General features: G+C 41.6%; 1 protein-coding gene across 1 annotated transcript in view; it reads left to right on the plus strand.

Moving 5' to 3' along the window:
- Positions 1 to 562: 562 nt before the first annotated feature.
- Positions 563 to 13,263, plus strand: part of XPOT (exportin for tRNA) — a 45,150-nt gene continuing 32,449 nt past the window's right edge. The window contains exons 1-4 of the mRNA XM_043967935.1: positions 563 to 893; positions 5,419 to 5,552; positions 10,033 to 10,115; positions 11,469 to 11,525. Of these exons, the coding sequence (XP_043823870.1) occupies positions 5,493 to 5,552; positions 10,033 to 10,115; positions 11,469 to 11,525 (200 nt within the window). The 5' untranslated portion in view covers positions 563 to 893; positions 5,419 to 5,492. The remainder of the gene's footprint in view (positions 894 to 5,418; positions 5,553 to 10,032; positions 10,116 to 11,468; positions 11,526 to 13,263) is intronic.

A 13,263-nucleotide genomic window follows, 5' to 3' on the forward strand; every position in this document is an offset into this window, starting at 1 on the left:
TATTTGTCCCTCGTACGTCCATCTGTGTGAATTTCCATTAAGTCTCCACGTAGCTCGAGAATCCATGTGTGGCCACGGAACAGAAAGACGAGCACTCCAACCAGTTACCGCGGCTTGATTGCGAGTTTGTAAAAGTCAGCCAACTGCATGCTGGAATGCGCTCAGCAGAACCCGGAGGCGGCTGGGAGAATACTACATTTCCCAGAAGGAACCGCTGGCATGCGTTTATGAACCCGCCGCGGGCAGAGAGCGGCGCGGGGAAGAATACTACATTTCCCAGAAGGCACCGATGGCATGCGCTCATATTTCCCGGAAGGTGCACTTCTGGTATGCTCTTATGAACCCAGGCGGTCCGGAGCCTGGAGAAGGCGGCAAAGGAGGAATACTACATTTCCCAGAAGGCACCGTTGCCATGGGGTAAGCCACAGAGGAAAGACTGGTGAACTCTCTTTCCCCGCCCTCCATCCTCTTTCCCGGAACAACCGTCATCCTTCGCTGCGTGGCATGCTGGGAGTCGTAGGCTTCCTCCGCCCCGCGGGCCACGATCGGGGCCGCCCATGAGGTTGCCAGCGTTTGCCCGAGCTGGATTTCCGCGAGAGGAGCTGGTCGGCGCGGGAGCTGAGGAGGAGGCAGCGTGGGGGGCGGTGGCGGCAGCAGCGTGGGTGCCCAGAGGCTCGCGCGGCGCGCGCTCTCCCCTTCCTGCCGCGGCGGTGACCCCGCCCGCTCGTCGGGCGCCACGCAGTAGGAGACTCGGAGAAGCTGTGAGCGGCCGGCCCCCAGCGGCGGCCGGGGCTGCCGAGCTCACCGCCTCCCTTCCTCCGCGGCTCCATGGTGGCGACCTGCTCCCGGGGCTGAACAAGGCGCGGAGGGGATGGAGTGACCGGCCGGGGAAGGTGGGCTTGCCTCGGGGGAGGGCCGGGGGTGGGTGGGTGGCCCCCTTTCCCGCCGCTCCGGGGGTCGGGGCTGTCACCCCCGGCCCATTTCATCTGGGCAGTCGGGCTGGGGGGTCTCTCCGGTGGGTATCGGCGGGTCGCCACCCCCCTCCCACGCGAGCAGCACGTGGAGCCCCCTCTCTCCCCCACCGCAGTCTGCCCCACCCGAGACTTGGGGGCACTGGATCCCTCCACTCCTGGAAGGATCCTCGAGCACGGGAGGGAGCGAGGGCGCCCTGTAACATTCCACGCAGGGTCCTGGCTCTTCTCCGATTTTCCCCCCCCTCATATCCTTTTTTTGATATTTTTGGCGTAGGTTAGGATGCTCCCGTAACCAGAAAAACGAGTACTGGGCCTCCGAAAGTGCTCATTAGTCGCCTGGGGTGGGGGAAGGAGGTGGGAGGGGGGGCAGGGAGGACAGGAACACGCGGTTTTGGGTAGTTGCATCCAGGCAATTATAAACTTGTCATTCCCATAATGATGGGATGTTATTAAAACAAAACAAAACAAAACAAACACTCCCGGATGAGTTTAAAGAACCTTCACCTCCGTATGGAAGGATTTTCCTCCCAAGGCATTTGGTTATTGATTAATGGATGACGCGCTAATGAGGTTTTTTTTGTGCGTGCGTGCGTGTGTGTGTGTGTGTGTGTGTGTGTTTGTGTGTGTTTTAAGTGTCAGGGCTTTGTGGTTTAAATCTTTCGGATGTTAGTAGACAACTGATCATCACCTGCAACTTGATAGTTTTTTACTCTAGTAACCACTAGGTTTTTCTCCCATCTTCCCTTCTTTTACCAAAAACAAACGGGGGGAGGGCTGTTTGCACTAGTTAAATTTTTATATATTTTTGTATATTTTGTGAGCTCTTGATTAGCCTTGACTGTGAATTAGTTCTACCTTTTAGGCAGCTAGGTGCTCCTTGGAGTCCGGAAGACCTGAATTCAGTTCTAGCCTCAGAACACTACCTGTGTGTGACCCTGAGCAAGTTACCAAATGAATGTTTATTGCCTGAGGGACTTTAATCGTCCCGTTAGTAATAACACTTGATAAGGTTGCGAGGAAGATCAGTTGAAATAATCTGGTAAAGGACCTTGCAACCCTTAAAGCCTGTTAGCAATTGGCTTTTAGGTAGGTCATCACTGGCAATTGGATCAAGGTGTTTTTCCCCCCTTCTTTTTATGTTTTTTTGATGTCTTTTTCTTCTTTTGGCAGGGCAGTGAGGGTTAAGTGACTTGCCCAGGGTCACACAGCTAGTAAATATCAGTATCTGAGATTGGTTTTGAACTCAGGTCCTCCTGAATCCAGGGCTGGTGCTTTGATGTCTTTTATAAAAAAGACCAAGTGTACATCATTCCACTTTTGCTACCAGATTTCTGGGACTGTGGAAAGGATACTGAACTTAGAGTCACGGAATTCCCTAGATTTTCCACTTGTTGACTGTGTGACTGAGTCACTTTTCTCCTCTCTCCACCTCAGTTTCCCCATCTGTAAAATGAGAGGATTATCTACTAAATGGTCTCCAAGGCCCCTTCCAACTCTAAATCTAGAACTAAGATCCTATAATCCTATAAATGGATTAGAAGTCATTTTCCCAAGATCACAAAATAAATACAGCAAAAATAAGATGAGAATTTCCGCCCTATAATATCTAGTTGGCTTCTCACGTTCCCATCTTAGCTTTTGATTTAGAATGTCCTCCAGTCCAACCTCATAATTTTTCAGACAAGGAAACTGAGACCTAGACAAGTTTAGGTGATTTATCCAAAATAGCATAGGTAAGTGGGGTCAGTGAATAGAGCACAGAACCTGGAGTTGGGAGGACCTGAGTTCAAATGCAGGCTCAGACATTTGACACTAGCTGACCCTGGGCAAGTCATTGAAATTCGATTAATTTGGGAGAGCCCAAATTAAATAACACAGCTGGGATCCAGAGCCAGGTTATCTGACTCCAAATCCAGCACTCTTCAGACTGTCCATGTGCTTTTATGAGGAATCTATATTCCCCGCCCCACCCCCATTTTATTATTTTTTTTTTGTGGGGCAGTGGGGCTCAAGTGACTTGCCCAGGGTAACACAGCTAGTAAGTGTCAAGTGTCTGAGGCCAGATTTGAACTCAGGTATTCCTGAATCCAGGGCCAGTGCTTTATCCACTGCGCCACCTAGCTGCCCCCACCCACCCCCATTTTAAAAAGAGAGGACTGAAACTTTGCAGCCAAACATCGAGGCAGCTAGGCACTTTGGAGGTCAGGCTCCCTTTTGCCCCCCAAATAGATGGAGGCCAATGATTTCAGCTTCATGTTGCTTATGCATGTTGTATGGCCTATTGTGATAAAGACCTCTGTCCTTTATAGTTCAGTTAAAAGAGGCTACTGTAGGAAGATTATCTAATGGAAGGAAAGCAAACCTTAGAGGTCATTTTAAGCCTAAATTCCCTTTCCAATGTGCCCAGCAAGTGATAGAACAGCCTCTGCCAGACCCACCTCCAGTTAATAGATCATCTTTTAGTCGACTAAAAGGAGATTTAGTTGCTTGAGACAAAACTTAAGGCCCGTAACTCCTATCTAGCCATTGATTTTGAGTTAATAAAATACTAGGCAAGAGAATTAAAGATATTCATTTCAATTATTTAAGTGAATTTTGGACTTCAAAAATGGAAATACTTAGGTCTCCTGTGGTGACTGCATTTTTAAGCTACGTAGTAAATTTCCCAGTGCTCATCAACTTTTAGCTCCAGACAGTTGATACTTTGCCAAAATCTGGTTGCATAGTTGATAGACTTTTCTGTAGTCTGTTCACTTGTTCATAAATCAAGAGCTGGAGAGACACCCTCTTCATGCAAGGTCTGTCACCTCCTAGGATTCTAGCCCGAGTAGCTCATCAACTTTGCTTCTCTGGGGTGTCGAAGTGCTTTTGTGTGTGATTTCTTCCCTTCTTGTGTGTAGTCCCAGTCCTGTGCTAAGGAAATGTGCTCCAGAATTCATCATTGTGAAAAAAGGAGAGATTCCATACCCCGGCCCTTTGGTCTTTCAAATTAGAGGCGTCATCTTCGCGACTTCTAGTTATTTTAATGCTGGCCACTTCTTCTTTTGCTTTACCTCTCGATTACTAACTAACCTTTCTCATCACTCGCTAAACTATTGAAATCGATGGTTAGAATTACATGGGTGGCATTTCCATAAGGAACTAAAAGCCTTTAACTCAAGTCTCAAGAATTCAGATTCTGTATAATTTGTAAGCCACATAGGACCACTCTGTGAATTGCATTTCCACGTTATCTGGTAGAGGGAAAAGCCTTAAACAATTTCTGTAGAGTTTTCTAAGTGGAATTCATTCTCCATTATCCAGGGGTAATTAATGAGCTCCCGGTTCTCCTGTTTCTTTTTACTTGACTGCTCATGAACGGAAATGCAGCAGATCATACTCACTTTGTCAGCCGCTCTGATGACAAGGCTTAGGGTTTGGGTTTCTGATAGAGAAATAGGTCCTTTTAACTCTTGAGTTGCTCACATGTTTAGAGCTAGGGGTCATGCAGCCCAACCCCTCATTTTACAATTGAGGAAGATGGGGTTTAGAGAGGCCGAGTGTTGTCCTGCCGCTCCTGCCTCCTCCCCGGTCAAACAGGTAGTGAGAAGAAATCACTCACACCCAGGCCCTTGGCCGCCATGTCTGTCCTGTGTGCTGCCCTCACACTTAGCCCTGACATGTTGGGGCTGGATTGTGTAATAATGGCAGTCTCTTGATGGAGAGAACAAGTTAGGGTTTAAACAATTTCACATTCGATCCTTCCAGTAACCAAATGAGGTAGTACAGGGGTATTTTCTCCATTTACTGGTGAAAAAGCCAAGTCTCCCCAGCTATACTGCTAATGTGTGTCAGGGCCAGGGTTCAAATTTGTGTCTTCTGATTTGGAACCCTGAATTTTGCCACTGTTCTATAGTTTTTGTAAAAATTTCAAAGATTAAACGAGTGGATTGTAGGGTAGAGTTAATAGGAAATACCAGAGAACTGTGATCTATAACACATTTTTACATTAATTTAGAAACATCTTGGAAAAAACCAAAACAATGGAAAATTATTAAGCTGAGAATTAAATACTTCCTCTTAACGTTTGATTATTCTAGTTTGAGATAAACCTCTATCTTTGTAGAAACAAAGGACTCTTTTTTTTTTTTTTTTTGCGGGGCAGTTGGGGTTAAGTGACTTGCCCAGGGTCACACAGCTAGTAAGTGTCAAGTGTCTGAGGCTGGATTTGAACTCAGGTCCTCCTGAATCCAGGGCCGGTGCTCTATCCACTGCACCACCTAGCTGCCCCCCAAAGGACTCTCTTTTAATAAAAATCCCATGTGTTGGCTTTCATTTTAAGGTTTTTTTCCACACTTTTCTGACCAGTATAAGTTACATTTAATTTAATTTATCGTGCATGTAATTCTTTTGCCAAGCATCTTTTTTGCACATAAATAACGGTTTCCACTTTTCTTGTCTGCAGATGTTTGGGAATTCTGCTGTGCGCTCAGGGGGCAAGTCTATTGAGATTCGAAAACTCGGAGTGTAGCAGCAGGCATGGATGAACAGGCCCTTTTAGGGCTGAATCCAAATGCCGACGCCGACTTCAGACAGAGGGTATGTCAAATTTCTTTCTTTTTTTTTTTTAAGAAATAAGTGTTACCATGCAGCATAATTGTGGAGGCTATTAGATAATTGAAGATTAGGCTAATCTTTTATTATATAGTACAATCTTGTTTATGTAAATAATACTGAATATTTGTGTAGAAAAATTTTTACTACCAACCAAGAGGCTTTGAAGTCAACTCCATTGGGATTGCTGAAGTAGAACCATGATTTGTCCTTTTAAATGAATGCCTTAAAGATTTATATGGGGGCAGCTAGGTGGCACAGTGGATAGAGCACCTGACCTGGATTCAGGAGGACCTGAGTTCAAATCCAGCCTCAGACACTTGACACTTACTAGTTGTGTGACCCTGGGCAAGTCGCTTAACCCTCATTGCCCTGCAAACAAAATAAATTAAAAAAAAAAACAAAATTTATATAAAAGTGTAGAAATTTACCTTTATTAGAAGACAGAGCATTAATCATATTGCATCTTTTACTTTTTTTTCTATTTAAGATTGCAAGCTGTTAGATTGGGTTTTTTTGTTATTGTTTTTGGGGGGTTTTTTTTGCAGGGCAATGAGTATTAAGTGACTTGCCCGGGGTCACACAGCTAGTGTGTGTCAAGTGTCTGAGGCCAGATATGAACTCAGGTCCTTCTTAATCCAGGGCTGGTGCTCTATCCACTTCGCCACCTAGCTGCCCCCTAAAGTTTAATTGAAACCACTACTTATTCATCCCATTACTTTTCGTTTGTTTGGGGTTTGGTTTTTTGGTGGTTGTTTTTTGCGGGGAAGTGAGGGTTAAGTAACTTGCCCAGGTTCACACAGCGAGCTGTTAGATTGTTAAAGGTAGAAAAGACCCTTCCGTAGCTGAAACTCTTCCTCCCAATGTGTTTATCCTGGTCTATAGAATCCCTTGGTCGCTGTGTATCTAATAAATAATATTTTTAAAAGTTAATCTCATTAAATTCCTGTCCTTTATGTACAACCTAAGCTGATTTAAAATAAATCTGTATCTTGGTATATCAGTATTCAGCACAAAGTAGAATTTGACATAAAGTGGTTTTGTCCTGGACCCTATCCCAGGAAACTTAGTTATGGAAGCACCTCAAAGGTGAGCGTCAGCTGTAAAGTAGCTCTTTGATGTGACTCCAAAGGATAATAGAACAGTGAGGTGCTATTGCATTTAGGAGACTTCATCACCTAATAGTTGTTTTAAGTAATCCAAACTATAAGTTCTTCCTGAATGCAAGCATGATACAGAAAAGCCTTTAAGAACAAATGTAATTAATTCTTTAAAGCCTTCAGGCCTTTTGAAGCTTAGGCCATGTGGGCGGAAGAAGGGATTTCTTTCCCACTCCTCCTCTCTTTTTCTTTCTGTTTCCAATTGCAATGGGTGATGCCATATGCATGGGGTATTTAATAACTACAGCCAACTACAGTAAGAATAATTAATCTTACTGTGGTCACGTTTGTCTTCTATTTGAACAGATGTATTTTTCTCCCATACTTTTAAAAATGTAACATAGCTTGCATAGGAGATGCCCAGTGAATTTTTTGATAGGCTAATAGGGAAGTCCTCCACTAATGTCCTCCTCCCAAGGCTCCTTGTGGCATGGAGATGACTTGAGGTTTCTCAGCGGCTCTCCCAGCAGAGGACAAGCTGTGGTTGTTCTTAACCAATCTGGACACACTTGCAGCATGGACCCGGTGACAAGGACTAGCTAAATTGGGAGAGTCTCATCAGAAGTTGATCCATCACTAGGTGACCTGTTTTGTTTGGCCACAGCAATGCTTGGAATCAGCTCCTAAGGGGTAGAAGAGCCTACCTACGTTGGAGAAATTGCAGATCATTTGAAGTTAAAGGAGATAGCAGTTACTTTCCTGATTAGTGACTCATCTTCTCAGTGCTTTACAAGATTAGTTATCACTTAAGTATCACAGGAAATTAATAGAAACCCAGATTTAAAATATCTTTTGGATCCCAGATTACATACCATATGAAAACTGTTAAGAAATCTTATACAATTCTGTTTAGTAGAATTAATTAGAAAGGGTGGAGAAGAGGAGAGGTTCTGGTTGAAAGTGATTATAAGATCATGTAGACCACAAAAGTGGGTTAAAGGAATTGGGGGGGGGGTGGGCAATGAGGGTTAAGTGACTTGCACTGGGTCACACAGCTAGTAAGTGTCAAGTGTTTGAGGCCAGATTTGAAGTCAGGTATTCCTGAATCCAGGGCGAGTGCTTTATCTTATTTTTTATTATTTGCCTTATTTTAGGCACCACCTAGCTGCTCTGGGTTAAAGGAATTATGAAACTCATTTCTTTCAGTCTCTTTTTTTTTGTTTTGTTCACTCATTTCAGTCCTGTACAACTATTTGTGACCTCTTAGGGGAATTTTCTTAACAAAGATACTGGAATGGTTTACCATTTCCTTCTCCAGAAAGACGACTACAGATGAGGAAACAGGCAAAGAAGGTTAAGTGACTTGCCCAGGGTGACACCTCTAGGAATTGTCTGAGGCCAGATTTGAACTCAGAAAGATGAGTCATCCTGACTCCAAGTCCAGTGCCCAGTCCACTGTGCCACCTAGCTGCACAAGCCATCTCATTGTCTAGTAATTTTGGAGGGAGATGGAAGCAAGGGGTTACATAGAATAAATCATAGAATCATAGGATCATTACCTGGAGCCCACAGGTTAAGTGACTAGGCCTGAAGTTGGAGGAACAAGAGCTTCTGACTCCAGTCATGATGCTCTTTCCATACCATGTCTGGCTAGATTGCTTGAGTTTTCTCAAGAGTGAAAGTAATTGACCTGATTGAGCTACTGCTTAGATAGCAAATTGGTAAGATATGGCTAGGAGAGCTCTGTGGGAAATTGATGACTTCTCTGTGCCTCCAAAAAAAAGAACATACAGATAGGAGTGGATTCAAAATGGATGGAAAGATCAACAAAAAAGTTATGAGTTGAAGAATGAAATATTTTGTCAGGTCACTTCAGGAAACTCTAGAATGCCTTGTTCATGTTGCCTGTCATATGCATCATTATCTGGAGAGATGGGTACCACTTCAGCTGGTGGGGTTTTGTGGCTCTTCAGCCAGATTATCTCAGTTTGCAAAGGTCCTTGACTTCCTGTAATGGGTTAAACAGCACAATTTGTATCCAGCTACTGTTGGGTCTTTTTATCAAGCAGCATTCATTGAGTCTCCCTTGCTGTCACATGGTGCTTTGTGTTATAAATTGAATTGATGACACTGCTTTTTGGAAAAACACCATCACACACTACATGAAATCTTACAGTTGTACAAGACAGATATTAGTGGCAGCTCTTTGTTGTTATACCTATTATTTTACTTATTTCATAATTTTCGTTCATACTGTCAGATATAAAATCCTGTTTCTAGTCCACATTCCCCAACTACTCTTGGGAGCAAGTTTCACAAAATGGGAGGCTTGTTCCCATGCCCTCTGTCCATATGTGTGTGTAATGTGGTTGATTAAAAACTGGCTCAGAGAATCCCAAGAGTTGCTTCTTGAGTTAGGAGAGAAGGAATTCCCTTCTTTCATCCCCTCTCCCCCCACCCCCATTATCATTTATTTTTTTTTTCCGGGGGCAATGGAGGTTTAAGCAACTTGCCCAGGGTCACACAGCTAAGTAAGTGTCAAGTGTCTGAGGCTGGATTTTAACTCGGGTCCTCCTGAATCTAGGGCTGGTGCTTTATCCACTGTGCCACCTAGCTGCCCCACTTCTTTTACCTTAAGAGTGGGAAAATCGACTATTTGGATCTGAGACCAGGGCCTGAACAACACTTTCATGTCCTGAGTCAGTGCCTAATCTAAAGCTTTGACCATTCAAACACCACCCAGATTCTGTATTTTTAGAGTTTTAATTTTTTTCTAGAGAGTTAACATTTTGTGGACAAAAGACATTTCCTCTTCTATCCTGTGATAATGCAAATGATATACTCTAAGATTTTATTATTCTCTCTTTAGTGCTGATTTCCTGTGAAGTTGTTAATATATTCTATTAAAAACTTAGGTCACAGGGCAGCTAGGTGGCACAGTGGATAGAGCACCGGCCCTGGAGTCAGGAGGACCTGAGTTCAAATCTGGCCTCAGACACTTAACACTTACTAGCTGTGTGACCCTGGGCAAGTCACTTAACCCCAATTGCCTCACTTAAAAAAAAATTAAAAAAAAAAACTTAGGTCACAAAAAGGTCTAAGATTTCAAACCGAGGCTTGTTAGTGATAAAGTTTAGGAGAGACATGAATGTTAATATTCTGAAATAAACATTTTAATTTTGAGCTCTTAAATTATAACATTAGATAATTAGATTTAGATAAAATTAGCAGATTGGTACATATGGAAGTTGCAATAAGTGCTGATTCATTAATAGGTTATGTTTGCTGAATTTTTGTTTTGGATACAGTGGGATACTGATCTTGTTTAATTCTAAGTGAATTTTTCTTTTTTGTTGTTGTTGTAGGCACTGGCCTATTTTGAACAGTTAAAGGTTTCCCCAGATGCCTGGCAAGTGTGTGCAGAAGCTCTGGCACAAAGGACATACAGGTAATTCAAACTTAATAATTTTGTCAAACCCTCAGAAGAATTTAAATTTAAAGCTAACTTTAAGAAGGAATTGAGATTTTTCTGACCTCTCTATGCAAGAATATTTGATGGAACCTTACAGTTTGGGAACATTTTCCTATGCAGTTGTTAAATAGGCAAGGACACTAAAGGACAAATTAATAATCTGAATATTCTTCCATAAATAACTCTAAATCCTAGTTGTTGGTTTTTTAATATGGGCATAGGTAGTGGTAGTCTTCGATTTGAAAAAAATCCTGTTATTTCAGTTTTTGAGAGAGAATATTGTAGGTCATGCAGCAGGCACCCCATGAAAAAAGGTTCAGTTGATTCAATTAAGGAGGAAACACTAATATCTGATGTTGGAAACAAATATTGGTTAACATTTAAAAATGTAATTAAAATAGGATAATAGATTTAGACCTTACGTTTCATCCAATCAACTTCCCTCATTTTGCAGATGAGGGATATTGAGTCACAGGAAATGTCAGAGCTGGGATTTGAACCCAGGTCCTTTTCAGATCTAGCACATATATTTTCTGCTATGTAGTTTGTTTTGTGAAGAAACATTTAAATAGTGACTCACGGTGCAACTACTTGGCATATGACTAGCTCCTGTGGTCACAAGAAATCAGAGACCTAACAGAAACATGGTGCCAAAACCAGGTTACAGAGTAATTGGGAAATGATTAACAAATTTAATCCAACCTAGATAATGTTAGTTTGTGGTTTTCTGAGTCAATATGCAGGCAGTTGCTATACTGGAGCAAGGTGTCAGATGAAAACTGTCAGCCCCATCTCAGAATGTTGTTTTTAAATGCATAAAATAAAATACAAAGGAAATTGGTTATATGGAAATATAAATATCAGAACACTAAAATGTGTATACAGGTACTCTTTAATGTCAACCACTCTTGTGCTAGAGGGAGGTCTCACATTTGACTCAGCTTCAGAGAGTAAAATTTTCACACCCAGCTATGCCCATAAACCCATCTGTGTTATAAACAAAAGCTATGGCGGTATGGGGAGTGTGTGTGTGTGTGTGTGGGGGGGGGGGTTCATTGTTACTCATCAGCTTATAGCACTGCATTCTTTTGTCATCATTTTATCACTTTACAAACACAGTAATGTTTCTGGCAACATCAGCCTCCTGGATTTCATTAGCAGTAGAGCTTCATTGACTTAGAGAGGGCAGGGATATGAGTAGGAAGGCTAGAGATGCCATCAGAGACTTGACCTACCACCTCTAGGTTTCTCTCAGTATAGATCATTCTACCTTTAGAGACCTAGTTTGGTTTTAGTATTTTAATCTAATTATTTTTTCTTTTTTTCCAGTGATGATCACGTCAAGTTCTTCTGCTTCCAGATTCTAGAACATCGAATAAAATTCAAGTGAGAAATTTTTCCTTCCTCCATCTCCTTTTTTTTTTTTTAATTTTTGGTGAGGCAATTGGGGTTAAGTGACTTGCCTAGGGTCACACAGCTAGTAAGTGTTAAGTGTCTGAGGCCGGATTTGAACTCAGGTCCTCCTGACTCCAGGGCTGGTTCTCTATCCACTGCGCCACCTAGCTACCCCCCCCCAATCTCCTTTTAGCATGGGAAAATCAGTTTCTTTTTTTATTTACCTTGTAATAAAAGTTATCATTTGTTAGGTGTTCTTCAGAGAATTAGAACACAAATTGGCATAATTAGTGCAATGGAAAATTATTTTTCATAGGATCTTGGCTTCTGATTTTGTTTCTTATGACTTCTCAGTTTTTAAGGTGGTTCAACTAGTCCATCAATGGAAAAAAATCACATGTATCTAATTTCTAGCATAGTAATAAGTTTAATGGGACTCTTAAAAGTTGCAAGAGATACCAATTTGAACCATTTCATCAGACATAGAATATCTTAAGAGACTCTTTAGCATACTAAATTTGGTCAAAATCAGTCAACTTCAAAAACTCCCTAATTGGATAGATGAGAAAATAGAAGCTTATAAAGGCTAAGTCCCTTCCCTAATTTCTCTCACAGTGAAAGTCAGGATTCATACTCAAGTCTTCTGACTCCCAATTCAGGGCCATTTCCACAGTATTAGGATTCTCTCCCTAGCCAGTTCTCAGGGGTGTGGTGAGGAGAGCACTTTGTAAACCTGCAGACCTGTGAATACCACTCAGGGGGCAAAACACCTTTTCAGTCAACTACAGACAAACCTCTCACAGCAAAATACCTATTTCAGTGAGAAACAGGAGAAGTAAAGGTATATTCAAGAGCATTTTCAAAATATGTTTTTAGAAACTAGAACAAAATATTGCCAATTTCCTATTGTAGAAACTGAATATTGTATATTCTGAGATAGTAAAGAGGATGTGTAGCATGGGGTGAGCCAGAAGTCACAAAGAGGTTTCAGTTATTTAATAACTCCTTTATGTTTTGTTTTTAGTTTGCAGTACCATAGCATCATTTATTTCCTACAGTATATGTAGGGAATAAATGTCTGTATTTGTGTATATGTGTATGAGAAATATATATAGATAGGTATTTAAATATGTGAGAAATATACATATAAGAGAAATTAAAAATACTAATTTTCAAAAAGTTATTAACACAGCACTCCTTCCTGATTTTTGACCTACCCTATAGCAGTGCATACACATAATAGGAAAATGATGTCTGTGAATAATGTTCCTGAGCCTCATCTCCTCATTGTATAAAGCATTTAGGCAGCTAAGTGCTATAGAAATATAATGTCCTAAATTGAGCTTAGAATCAGATTAAAGATTTATGTTCAAGTTAGAGAATAATCAAATGCCATTAATTGATTTATTTGATCACTGTGAATTGCCTCTTCATGTTATTTTGTAATTCATCAAAGAGGGAAAGAATAGAAATTTTGGATTAACAAAATGTGTACTGGTCTACTACACTTAACATTTAAGACTTCAGATAAATTAACAAAAGGGTTTTTAATGTTTTACACTGTTGACTAAAGAGCTTAGGGTAAAGTTTTCTTTAAAAATGAAGATTCCTTGAGTCTTGGAAACACTTCATTGTTTTTTGTGGTTTTTTTCTTTGCGGGGCAATGAGGGTTAAGTGATTTGCCCAGGGTCACACAGCTAGGAAGTGTCAAGTGTCTGAGGCTGGATTT

This window comes from Dromiciops gliroides, chromosome 5 (genome assembly GCF_019393635.1).
Source record: "Dromiciops gliroides isolate mDroGli1 chromosome 5, mDroGli1.pri, whole genome shotgun sequence".
Lineage (NCBI taxonomy): Eukaryota > Metazoa > Chordata > Mammalia > Microbiotheria > Microbiotheriidae > Dromiciops > Dromiciops gliroides.